Consider the following 13,551-nt stretch of genomic DNA (forward strand, 5'->3'; position numbering starts at 1 on the left):
CTACTCAAGAATCAGCACTTTATTTCTGTTTTCAGATAATGAGACTGAGACTCAGAGAAGTTAAGTGACTTGCTGAAGATCACACAGCTAAGACTTCCTAGAGTCAAGATTCAGCTTTCCCAAGTGGTGCTGGAGTTAGTGCTCTTAACTGCTGGGCCACATCTCCAGTCCAAGTTTTCTGGTACTTTTCCCCCTTGGCACAGGGTATCCTGAATGTGCCCAGCACTTGGCTCTGCTTCTAAAGCTAAGGATAAGTACTGTTATTTAATTGGATCTACAATTACTGTTTCATCAAGTTGGGAAAAGCCCTGGACCCTAATTGTTAGTAATCACATAAAGTGTTCTGTTTTAAACAGACCTCTTTTCTTTTTTTTTTTTTCAGGTGAGTAAAACTTAAAAATAATGACACTCTGGTTTAAATTGTCAGTAGGCATCAGGTAGTTATTTTATAGCTTCTGAATTCTGTGTTCAAATATTATCTAAATTCTGTTCTCATCAGTTAGGTAATTTTTAGCTAAAAGAGGGTGCAGGAGCTTTTTTGTTTTTTGTTTTCTAGGGTTTTTTTTGTTTCTTTGTTTTTTGTTTTTTAACCCAGATGGCCTATGGGATTACTAATTAGAAAACAAACGAACAAACAAACAAGTCCCCTTAGTTCATGTCAAAACTAGGTAAGGAAGGGTTAATTTTGTGTTGTCCAATAGGGTAGCCACTGGCCACATGAATCTACTGAGCGTTTGAAATGTAGATAGTTTGAATTGATATGTGTGGTAAGTGTCAAATACAAACATATTCTGAAAACTCAGGACATAAAAAAGCATGTAGGCGTCCTGGGTGGCTCAGTTGTTTGAGCATCCAGTTTCCACTCAGGTCATGATCTTGTGGTTTGCAAGTTCTAGCCCTGCATCTGGCTCTCTGCTATCAGTGCGGGGCCCACTTTGGATCCTCTGTCTCCCTCTCTCTCTGTCTTTCCCGCTCATGCTCTCAATCTCTCTCTATCAGAAATAAATAAACATTTAAAAAATGGCAAAGGAAACATTTGCAACAGCAATAAAAATATAGTTTAAAAAAGGATGTAAAATATCTCATTAGCAACTCATATCAATTATACATTGAAATGATAATATTTTGTATATACTGGGATAAATAAAATATATTATTAAGGTTAATTTCACTTGTTTCTTTTTACTTTTATAATTGTGGTTGTTAGGAAATCTTAAGTTCCATATGTGGCCTCACATATTTCTATTAGACAATGCTGGGTGGAGTGATTACTAGAGGTAAAGGAAGGTATTAGTCCAAGTGGAATCAAGCCATTCATAGCATATATGTTCATCAGTGAAAAGCCTTCTTTTTTCGGCGATAAGGTTAAATACCGATGTGATGACAATTCTACCATTTTCTCAAAGTTCTGCCCTGTTCCATTGCCATTGTATTCATATGAACCACAGGAAAAGGCATTTCCGCCTTAAGAGACATTCTCAGACTGGTTTTTCACTACTCAAAAATGTGGACGCAGGATGACATATCAAGAACAAAAAAGTACCAACATTTCTGAGCAGTGGTCACTGGCACAGATTGCTTATCTCTACCATAGGGGTGATGGTTTATAGCATAGCAGTGCAAAGCCGAAGTGCGCCCGTGAGTTCATTACATAATTCTTGGTAGCGTGAGGCCAAGCATGTATCTGCTCTGGGGAACGGAGGGCAGGCTCCAACAGGCCGATCGAGGTGGTCATGATGATGTTTTGACAGTGTGTGCTAGAAGTTGTTTGTTTAGAAAATGACTGACCAGCTTCCCCCCTTCTCTCTCTTTCCCTTTCTCTGTTTTTCTCTCTCTCTCTCTTTCTCTGTCTCTCTCTCCCTTTTAAACACTCTGGCATAATACTGAATGACTTTGTTTTTAAGCTGCCTTAGCCTTGCTTTGTGAAGAAAAAGCCTGAGTACTCTTTCCCTGTAGGACACAAGTGTTATTTTTGGAGCAGAGGTTCTTAGCCTGATCTCTGTCTAAACCAATTTCTGTTCTTTGTGAGGTCGTGGTCTGGGGCGGCTCTGAGCAGTCTCCATAGAGGGAAGCTTCCTGGCTTCACGAGAGAGTATTGGCAAAGATGTCAAGGGGCCACGCCTGAAACTGCGCTGCTCTGGGTCTCTACACAGACGGAGGCTAGTTCACGTTCAGATTCCACTCACTAGATTATGCCCTTGGAACAGTTGCAACCCCATGTGGTGAAGTGGTGTTCTTTTTCTGCTTATGTCACTTCATGGGATGTTTGGGGCCAAGATGACCCCCACCCCTTGCTTTTTTATCACCCAGTACTTTAGGTCTCAGACTCCTGGGAACTTGGAAAGCCATAAATGGATGATCTCTGCAGACCGTTCAGGGTGCAACTGGCTGTGGGAAAGCCACGGTCCACTCTGAGGGCCACAACATGAGTCCCCAAGGGCCTCTGGGAACATGTCTCAGGACTCAAAGTTCAGAGCATCCCCTTCTGTAACCTGCTCTGTGTTGGGCTGCTAGACACGGAAGAAAACCTCTCCTACCTCTCACAGTTCCTCTACCTGACCGACCTGGCATTCCTAGGAGTTTACCTAGCTTGAGCCTCGTAGGAAATGTGTAAAATTAGGAGTTTAATAAAATAATGCTGTCAGCAACAAATAGTATACCACCTTATTATGACTCCTTTCCTTTGGAAAGTGGTGACTGTGTGTTTTGGGAGCAGGTGTGTATGGAAGAGGTCCCCATGATGAACAGGGGCCTTCACAGGTGTTTCTGGCTGCTTTGCTCTTGGTGGATGGGAGCATGACCTGTGATGTGCCCTTCTCTGGCCGGCTATACATAGCTAGCAAAGCTTCTTACAAGAGTAACCTCTTTCTGTACCTGCCCTCTGCCAGTGCTACCCACAGATTCACTGTAAATCCTCTGGAAGCTACTGAACCTTGCAAGGGAAACCAGCCAGCTGGCCCCCAGACCTACTGAGTATTTCCCCATCATAGCCGTCCATCCTTCCTTTTCTTTTCCTGGGAGCACACCTCGTGCTCAGCCATGGTCGACATGGGGGGCCTGGACAACCTGATTGCCAACACGGCCTACCTGCAGGCCCGGAAGACCTTGGATGGAGACAGCAGGGAGCTGCAGAGGCGGCGCCGGAGCCTGGTGCTGCCCGGGCCACAGTGCTGCACCCAGCTCCGCCAGTCCCTGCCCCAGGACTTCAACAGCCTATGCGAGCAGCAGCCCATTGGCCGCCGCCTCTTCCGGGACTTCCTAGCCACAGTGCCCCCATACCAAGAGGCCGTGGCCTTCCTTGAGGAGGTGCAGGGCTGGGAGCTGGCTGAGGAGGGTCCTGTCAAGGGCAGCATGCTGCAGGGGCTAGTGGCCACTTGTGTGGCTGTTTCTGCCCCAGGGCATCTACATCCTTTCCTCAGCCCGGCTCTGGCCATCAAGTGCCAAGCAGCCACCACTGAGGAAGACCAGGTAGCCCTGGTAGCACAGGCCAAGGCCGAGGTCATGGCCTTCTTGCAGGACCAGCCCTTCCGGGATTTCCTGACCAGCCCCTTCTATGACAAGTTTCTGCAGTGGAAAGTCTTTGAGATGCAACCGGTGTCGGACAAGTACTTCGATGAGTTCCGAGTTCTGGGGAAAGGTGGTTTCGGGGAGGTAAGTATTCTCAGAATGGCTGGACTGGAAGGTGAAATACACAGCATAAAAGGATTTGGTTTTGCCTTTAAAAATAAAGACAACTCAGGAGGACTTACTTAGAACTGATTTCAGTGCTGCCTGTGGAGAATTCCTAGCTCACTCTCACATCTTTTTTCTGGCCACCACGTGAAATAAAATGAGAGTGGCATAGGGAAGACAAACAAAATGTGGAGTTGGCCAAGAATCTTTATGATAGGGTTATACCAGAAGCACACTGAAGTGCTCCCCAGACACTTTGGAGAACGATAGCAACACATGCCCAAGGGAGCTCTCCATTTCCCTTCATTGTGGTAATGGCCCTAATTTGAGAAAATTTCAGATATCTGAGAAAACTTTCATCTTGAAGTAAAATTGAGAATCAATTTTATACCACTGCCATGATCAGCTCTTTTTCTTTTTAAGTAGAAAAACATTTTTTGAGGCAGAATTCACATAACGTAAAATTAACCACTAACCATTTCAGTGGCATTGAATACATTCATAATAGTGTTGTGTAACCATCACCTCTATGTAGTTCCAAGGCATTTTCATCACCTTGTACCCAGTAACACTCCCCAGTCCCTCCCCACAGTCCCTGGCAACCTCTGGTCTGCTCTCTGTCTCCATGCATTTGCCTACTCTGATGCTTCGTCTAAAAGGAATCATAACATGTGACCTTTGGCATCTGGCTTCTTTCACTGAACATAGTGTTTGGAGGTTCATTCATGTTGTAGATATATCAGTACTTCATTCCTTTTTATGGGTGAATATTCTATTGTGTGGGTATACTTCATTTCATCTGTTGTTGGGCACTTGAGTCATTTCTGCTTTTGGGCTACTGTGAACAGTGCTGCTATGAACATTCATCTACATGTATTTGAATACCTGTTTTCATTTCTCTTGTGTATATGTCCAGGAGTGGAATTTCAGGGTCATGTGGCAATTCTATGTTAAACTTTTTGGGGAACCACCAAAATCTTCCACATTTTATGTTCCCACCAGCAATTCATGAAGGTTCCAGTTTTTCCACATCCTTGCTAACACTTGCTATTTTCCCTTTATTTTTCATTACGGCCCTTTATTTTTCATAATGGGGGGAGATCCTAGCTCTTTCTTGAAGAACCCCTATTGCTTGTGGCTTCTCTTTTCTCAGAAGCCTGCCATCTTCTCACCTCACCTGATTTCTGCCCTTCCACCCCCCTGTATCAGCCTTGTTCTCTTCTCTCACTAGTGCTTCCTACTTCTATCTCACCCTCTCCCTTTCTTTCTCTCTTTAAGGTATGTGCCGTCCAGGTGAAAAACACTGGTAAGATGTATGCCTGTAAGAAACTTGACAAGAAGCGGCTGAAGAAGAAAAATGGAGAGAAAATGGCTCTTTCAGAAAAGGAAATCTTGGAAAAGGTCAGCAGCCCTTTCATCGTCTCTCTGGCCTATGCCTTTGAGAGCAAGTCCCATCTCTGCCTGGTCATGAGCCTGATGAATGGGGGAGACCTTAAGTTCCACATCTACAGTGTGGGTACACGGGGCCTGGACATGAGCAGAGTGGTCTTCTACTCGGCCCAGATGACTTGTGGAGTGCTACACCTCCACTCCCTCGGCATCGTCTACCGGGACATGAAGCCGGAGAACGTGCTTCTGGACGACCTTGGCAACTGCAGGCTGTCCGACCTGGGCCTGGCCGTGCAGATCCAGGATGGCAAGCCTGTCACACAGAGGGTGAGTGGCTCTCCGTCGGTCCCAAGGGTGGGGCACAGAGTTGGAGAGAAGGGGAAAGGGCTGATCTATTCCCAGGGCAAACGGAGCCTTGGACATAATTCTTCTAATTTCCTTCTCCCTAAAGCCCTTATGTTGTCATCTTGCCTTAAGTGGAGTGATGTAAGAGGATTGGCTTAACTGGTTGTTTGGGGGTTTCTTTGCTCTCCTTTCCTGGTAGGCACAGGGAGCCTTCTTTGTGAGTTGGAAATGGTCTGTGTTTTCATGGTGAGAAGGAAAGAACTGAATCCATAGTTGGCATCTAGTACGTTACACCAATAACCACCTCCCTGGTGCCACATTCCTGAGTTGATAAAGCTTTGGTTTCCACCTCTGGAAAATTTTAGGGCCTGGGTCCTAAAATTCCAGGAACCTAGGAGGTAAATTTTAATAGGATAAGAAAAAGAAGAACCCCCTAACACTTAGTACATTAAAGTAAATATCTCCTTTCCCATTGAGTGTGGATGGGGGAATGGATAAAGGTGAATAAAGGTGGATAAAGGTGAAATTCTGACTGAAAATGTGTAGCAGAGAGCAAAGGCAACTGGTGTTTATTTTGATGAGTTTGTTTCAAAGTGGCCTACAGAGAATTCTTTGATTAAAAGGGTATTAATTCTTTGATTAATTAAGCAATTATGTTAAGTAAACAATACAAAATCTCTGGGATTCTGACAGGCCTCTCTAGGTAAACCTCAGAAGAAGTACATCTGATGACATTAGTATATCTTCCTCAGCCTGGGCTGATGTGGATCCCAACCACAAGTCTACTTGAACCTCTGACAGAGTTAAGACTTCAAAAAGGAGCACCCCCACCTACACAGGGAATGATGTGACTAATGTCTCAGAGCCAGCATCCCACACCTAGGCACAATATGATTAAACATGGTCCCAGCCACTGTCTGTGTTCACTTTTTTTTTTTAATGTTTTATTTATTTCTCAGAGAGAGAGAGAGAGACAGCATGAACAGGGGAGGGTCAGAGAGAGAGGGAGACACAGAATCTGAAGCAGGCTCCAGGCTCTGAGCTGTCAGCACAGAGCCCGATGCGGGGCTCGAACCCACGAGCCATGAGATCATGACCTGAGCCGAAGTCGGGCGCTTAACCAACTGAGCCACCCAGGCACCCCTGTCTGTGTTCACTTTTAATAAATGTGATAAGCAGTCCTGCCTGTTCTCAGCTGACATCTGCATGCACACAATAAAATAATTCATATCACTTATTTAGGTACTCCAGGAAAATATAATAGGAAAATTGGGCAGTGAGACTCATGCTGAGACTTTTAGATTCCAAATTCCTTTTTTTGTAAATGATTTTATTTTATTTTTTTAATTTACATCCAAGTTAGCATATAGTGCAACAATGATTTCAGGAGTAGAGTCTTTAATGTCCTTTATCCATTAACCCACCCCCCTCCCACAACCCCTCCAGCAACCCTCTGTTTGTTCTCCATATTTAAGAGTGTCTTATGTTTTGTCCCCCTCCCTGTTTTTATATTATTTTTGCTTCCTTTCCTTTATGTTCATTTGTTTTGTATCTTAAAATCCTCATATGAGTGAAGTCATGATATTTGTCTTTCTCTGACTAATTTCACTTAGCATAATTCCCTCTAGTTCCATCCATGTAGTTGCAAATGACAAGATTTCATTCTTTTTGATTGCCAAATATATATATATGTATATATACACATGTGTATATATATACATATATATATATACACACATATATATATATACACACATACATATACACCACATCTTCTTTATCCATCAATGGACATTTGGGCTCTTTCCAAACTTTGGCTATTGTTGATAGTGCTGCTATAAACATTGGGATGCATGCGCTCCTTTGAAACAGCACACCTGTATCCCTTGGAAAAATACCTAGTAGTACAATTGCTGGGTCAGAGGATAGTTCTATTTTTAATTTTTTTGAGGAACCTCCATACTGTTTNTATATATACATATATATATATACACACATATATATATATACACACATACATATACACCACATCTTCTTTATCCATCAATGGACATTTGGGCTCTTTCCAAACTTTGGCTATTGTTGATAGTGCTGCTATAAACATTGGGATGCATGCGCTCCTTTGAAACAGCACACCTGTATCCCTTGGAAAAATACCTAGTAGTACAATTGCTGGGTCAGAGGATAGTTCTATTTTTAATTTTTTTGAGGAACCTCCATACTGTTTTCCAAAGTGGCTACACCAGTTTGCATTCCTACCAGCAGTGCAGAAGAGATCCTCTTTTTCAGCATCATTGCCAACATTTGTTGTTGCCTGAATTGTTAATGTTAGCCATTCTGACAGGTGTGAGGTAGTTTCTCACTGTGGTTTTGATTTCTATTTCCCTGATGATGAGTGATGTTGAACAGTTTTTCATGTGTTGGTTGGCCATCTGGATGTCTTCTTTTGGAGAAGTGTCTATTCATGTCTTTTGCTCATTTCTTCACTGGATTATTTGTTTTTTTGAGTGTTGAGTTTGATAAGTTCTTTATAGATTTTGGATACTAACCCTTTATCTGATATGTCATTTGCAAATATCTTCTCCCATTCCATTGGTTGACTTTTAGTTTTGCTGATTGTTTCCTTCGCTGTGCAGAAGCTTTATATTTTGATGAGGTCCCAATAGTTCATTTTTGCTTTTGTTTCCCTTGCCTCTGGAGACATGTTGAGTAAGAAGTTGCTGTGGCCAACATCAAAGAGGTTTTTTTCTGCTTTCTCCTTGAGGATTTTGATGGCTTCCTGTCTGACATTTAGGTCTTTCGTCCATTTTGAGTTCATTTTTGTGTATGGTGTAAGAACGTGGTCCGGGTTCATTTTTCTGCATGTCACTGTCTAGTTTTCCCAGCACCACCTGCTGAAGAGACTGTCTTTATTCCATTGGATATTCTTTCCTGCTTTGTCAAAGATTAGTTAGCCATACATTTGTGGGTCCATTTGTGGATTCTCTATTCTGTTCCATTGATGTGAGTGTCTGTTTTTGTGCCATAAGATTCTGAATTCTGTGTGGAGAACAGTGGCCTTCAGATTTTATGGAACATGAGTTTTTAAGACTTGCTCTTTTGTCGAGAATGGGATTGAAATTAGAACAGTAACCCAAAAGCTTGTGACACATTTGGTTACCTTGTCCTGCTCTGAAATTTCTGACCAACTCCTCATATTTAGAGGGATCACAGGTGACAGAGGTCGGGCATTATATTTATTTTGAAGTCTCTTTTGTCTCAAATACAATGCTAGAGACACATTGAATAAGTGATCAAAAAAAATTTTATGCTTATTTGCATTTGAGAGAGAGAGAGAGAATAAGCACGAGCAGGGGAGAGGCAGAAACACAGAATCCAAAGCAATCATCAAACCCTGATGCAGGACTCGAACCCATGAACTGCAAGATCATGACCTGAGCAGAAGTCAGATGTGTGAACTGACTAAGCCACCAAGGTGCCCCTGAATAAGTGATTTTTAGAAGATCTCAAAATGTGTTTCATCAAAATTAATACCTACAGAGGCTCAGTCAGTGGAGCATCCGACTTCAGCTCAGGTCATGATCTCATGGTCTGAGAGTTCAAGCTCCACATCCAGCTCACTGCTGTCAGCACAGAACCTTCTTTGGATCCTCTGATCCCCTCTCTCTCTGCCCCTCACCTGCTTGTGCTCTCTCAAAAATAAACATTAAAAAAAATTAACACCTACATACTTCACGATTATTATGACCCTGCTCCAAATTTTTTTCTCTTTGAGAATTTACTTCTGAGAAACAGTGTAAGAGCCTTAAAGGAGAAGAATTCTGGTGATTTCTTGGTCATACATTGGTCTCTACCAAAATTACAACCACCGTCATTAACTAAATTTAGTTCCCAGTAAGTTTTGATCACTACCAAAACTTCAAATCCATTTTCAAAGTATTTACCACTATTAAGGGCATTCAGAAATATTCATTATAGTCTTAGAATTATTTTTCACATCCCTTCAGTCAAAAGGCAGTCATTCATTCCCTCACTCCTTCATTCAACATATATGTACTGAGAATTTCCCGCATACCAGGATTGTGCTAAACCTGAGGGATAGAACAATGAGCAAAAAAAGGACATGATTTCTTGCCCTCATGGAACTGAGTCTAGTGAGGAAGATAGAACTTAATGATCACTCATAGGAATGTAAAATTTCAGTTATGATAAATGCTGTGAAGATGTGGTACATGAGGATCTCCAAGGGGTATTTGACTTAACACGTGAGGAGTAGAGAGTTAACTATAGGGAAATAGAATGTAACTTGATATCAGAGGGATAGATGATATTCACAGAGCAAAGTCCTAGGAGAAGTATCTTAGGCTGGGTTTTCTGGAAATAGACTTGGAGACCCATTTCCATGTGGAAGACTTATTACGGTGCATTCTCAGGAGATATATGCATGAAGAAGGNCACTTTTTTTTTTTAATGTTTTATTTATTTCTCAGAGAGAGAGAGAGAGACAGCATGAACAGGGGAGGGTCAGAGAGAGAGGGAGACACAGAATCTGAAGCAGGCTCCAGGCTCTGAGCTGTCAGCACAGAGCCCGATGCGGGGCTCGAACCCACGAGCCATGAGATCATGACCTGAGCCGAAGTCGGGCGCTTAACCAACTGAGCCACCCAGGCACCCCTGTCTGTGTTCACTTTTAATAAATGTGATAAGCAGTCCTGCCTGTTCTCAGCTGACATCTGCATGCACACAATAAAATAATTCATATCACTTATTTAGGTACTCCAGGAAAATATAATAGGAAAATTGGGCAGTGAGACTCATGCTGAGACTTTTAGATTCCAAATTCCTTTTTTTGTAAATGATTTTATTTTATTTTTTTAATTTACATCCAAGTTAGCATATAGTGCAACAATGATTTCAGGAGTAGAGTCTTTAATGTCCTTTATCCATTAACCCACCCCCCTCCCACAACCCCTCCAGCAACCCTCTGTTTGTTCTCCATATTTAAGAGTGTCTTATGTTTTGTCCCCCTCCCTGTTTTTATATTATTTTTGCTTCCTTTCCTTTATGTTCATTTGTTTTGTATCTTAAAATCCTCATATGAGTGAAGTCATGATATTTGTCTTTCTCTGACTAATTTCACTTAGCATAATTCCCTCTAGTTCCATCCATGTAGTTGCAAATGACAAGATTTCATTCTTTTTGATTGCCAAATATATATATATGTATATATACACATGTGTATATATATACATATATATATATACACACATATATATATATACACACATACATATACACCACATCTTCTTTATCCATCAATGGACATTTGGGCTCTTTCCAAACTTTGGCTATTGTTGATAGTGCTGCTANCTGAGAGTTCAAGCTCCACATCCAGCTCACTGCTGTCAGCACAGAACCTTCTTTGGATCCTCTGATCCCCTCTCTCTCTGCCCCTCACCTGCTTGTGCTCTCTCAAAAATAAACATTAAAAAAAATTAACACCTACATACTTCACGATTATTATGACCCTGCTCCAAATTTTTTTCTCTTTGAGAATTTACTTCTGAGAAACAGTGTAAGAGCCTTAAAGGAGAAGAATTCTGGTGATTTCTTGGTCATACATTGGTCTCTACCAAAATTACAACCACCGTCATTAACTAAATTTAGTTCCCAGTAAGTTTTGATCACTACCAAAACTTCAAATCCATTTTCAAAGTATTTACCACTATTAAGGGCATTCAGAAATATTCATTATAGTCTTAGAATTATTTTTCACATCCCTTCAGTCAAAAGGCAGTCATTCATTCCCTCACTCCTTCATTCAACATATATGTACTGAGAATTTCCCGCATACCAGGATTGTGCTAAACCTGAGGGATAGAACAATGAGCAAAAAAAGGACATGATTTCTTGCCCTCATGGAACTGAGTCTAGTGAGGAAGATAGAACTTAATGATCACTCATAGGAATGTAAAATTTCAGTTATGATAAATGCTGTGAAGATGTGGTACATGAGGATCTCCAAGGGGTATTTGACTTAACACGTGAGGAGTAGAGAGTTAACTATAGGGAAATAGAATGTAACTTGATATCAGAGGGATAGATGATATTCACAGAGCAAAGTCCTAGGAGAAGTATCTTAGGCTGGGTTTTCTGGAAATAGACTTGGAGACCCATTTCCATGTGGAAGACTTATTACGGTGCATTCTCAGGAGATATATGCATGAAGAAGGCAGGATTTGGCAGAGGGAGAAGCTGACCCACAATGAAGTGGAAGAAACTTAAGACTTTAGTTGGTCCTTCAACAAGCTCTTGAGTTGGGATGGCCCTTCAGAGGCCATACCTTTCAGGTATCCCTTAAAGGGCCAGTCAGTGACCTTGGCCTGCTGCTAGCAGGAGGCAGCTTGGGGCTAGGCAGTTGCCTAGGGTGGAGGGCAGTGCCCAGCGGGAGGTGCAGCTGTGAGCTATCAGCAGTCATTGCTCCCAGGGAGCACTGACTACATAAGTTCCCAAGCTTCTTGTGAATTGCTAATGGGGGACCCTCATTCAAATATCAGCAAAAAGCTTTCTCCTGTCTTCCAGGATCAATATTTCAACAAGTGGTGGTTTTTTATTTGCTATTCAATGTTACATTCCCTCAGGCTTGGAGAGATAGGAGTGAGGGAAGACCCTCGTAGGCCTCAGGGCCCCCACCCAACTGCTGGGCCTGAGGAATCATATGCCTGACCCCTACCCTGAGCCCAACCCTACACCTGCGTCCAGACCTCCACAGGAGCAGAGAGTCACAACAGTTGCTGAGCAGAGACACTGGAGGAGACAGCCAGGAGCCCATGGGTGGGAGGCAGAAATGTAGCGGGAGACAGAACTGTGTGTGAGTCAGGTTCCCAGGCACATGCTCCATTGTCTCATGGGACTTAATTTACAAGATACAAATTTAAAAATGTGTCAAGACAGCCTCTATACAGCTTGGAACCCCAGCACAGGGCTGCTGCTGGGCACAGGGCACTGTTCAGCTGCATTGGAAGCTGGCCTTGATCCCAGGAGGAGTGGAGGCCACATATGAAGAGAGGATCTGGGCAAAGTACCACAGTCTGCACTCCACGTGGGATCACCAGTGCAAGATCCCTGTTGCTTTTGAGGAAATAAAAGGAAGCTAGGAAAGGAAAAGGGCAAAGCAAGAGGAAATGTGGTTCACGAGAAGCTGGAGAGGTGGCAAGGGCCAGACCAAACCTGGCATCACAGGTCATAATAAGGACTCTAGGTTTTTGCTTGAGAGTATCAGAAAAGGGGTGCCTGGGTGGCTCAGGCAGTTGAGTGGTTGAGCGTGTAACTCTTAATCTCAGCTCAGGTCTTGATCTGAGGGTCTTGGATTCAAATCCCACATTGGGCTCCATGCTGAGTGTGAAGCCCACTTAAAAAAAAAAGATCAGAAAGTCTTTGAAAGGATTTAATCAAGGGAATGAAATGCTTAGATTTCTGTTTTTAAAAAATTAGTCTGGGGCCCCTGGGTGATAAGCATCCAGCTTTGGCTCAGGTCATGATTCTGTGGCTTGTGAGTTCGAGCAGTTCCCAGGGTGCTAACAGGGAGGCTGTTAGGTGAGGTTCTTAGGCTCTGTGCTGACAGCGCAGAGCCTGCTTTGGATTCTCTCTGCCCCTCCCCCACTCAACACACTCTCTCTCTCTCTCTCTCTCTCTCTCTCTCTCTCAAAAATAAATAAACATTAAAAAAAAGAAGAAGAAAAGAAAAAACTAGTCTGAAGTAAGAACTGACCAGAGGGGATTATGGTCATTTGTAATCCAGGCGAGAGAAGGTAGCAGCTCAGATCACAGAAAGCCAGAGCACAACAGATGAATTGGGAAGAGATTTCAGAATGAATAGGCCTCAGGGATGGTTTGGAAAAAGCATAAGGGAAAGAGGGGTGTCAGAGGTGATACAGGTACAGATCTGGGCCCTGAGTACAGGGAACCAGGCACACAAATGCTTGCCTTCATAAAGCCCCAGGACAGGGAAGAAACCCACAAGTTGAAAGGGCAGTGAGAATACCTGTGAACAAAGTTGTCCCAGTCAGGTGCCTGACATCGGATCATGGTGTCAGAAGGGCTTCCAGGAGGTAATGACAACCAAGTTGAGACTTACAAGGCAAG

At 42.8% G+C, this 13,551-nt stretch overlaps 1 protein-coding gene across 1 annotated transcript in view; it reads left to right on the top strand.

Moving 5' to 3' along the window:
- The first annotated feature begins 3,039 nt into the window (after positions 1–3,039).
- The window catches only part of GRK7 (G protein-coupled receptor kinase 7), a 30,275-nt gene continuing 19,763 nt past the window's right edge, over positions 3,040–13,551 (top strand). Inside the window, exons 1-2 of the mRNA XM_077756657.1 lie at positions 3,040–3,651; positions 4,951–5,388. Of these exons, the coding sequence (XP_077612783.1) occupies positions 3,040–3,651; positions 4,951–5,388 (1,050 nt within the window). The remainder of the gene's footprint in view (positions 3,652–4,950; positions 5,389–13,551) is intronic.

Source organism: Crocuta crocuta, unplaced genomic scaffold (genome assembly GCF_008692635.1).
Source record: "Crocuta crocuta isolate KB4526 unplaced genomic scaffold, BGI_CrCroc_1.0 scaffold337, whole genome shotgun sequence".
NCBI classification, from domain to species: domain Eukaryota; kingdom Metazoa; phylum Chordata; class Mammalia; order Carnivora; family Hyaenidae; genus Crocuta; species Crocuta crocuta.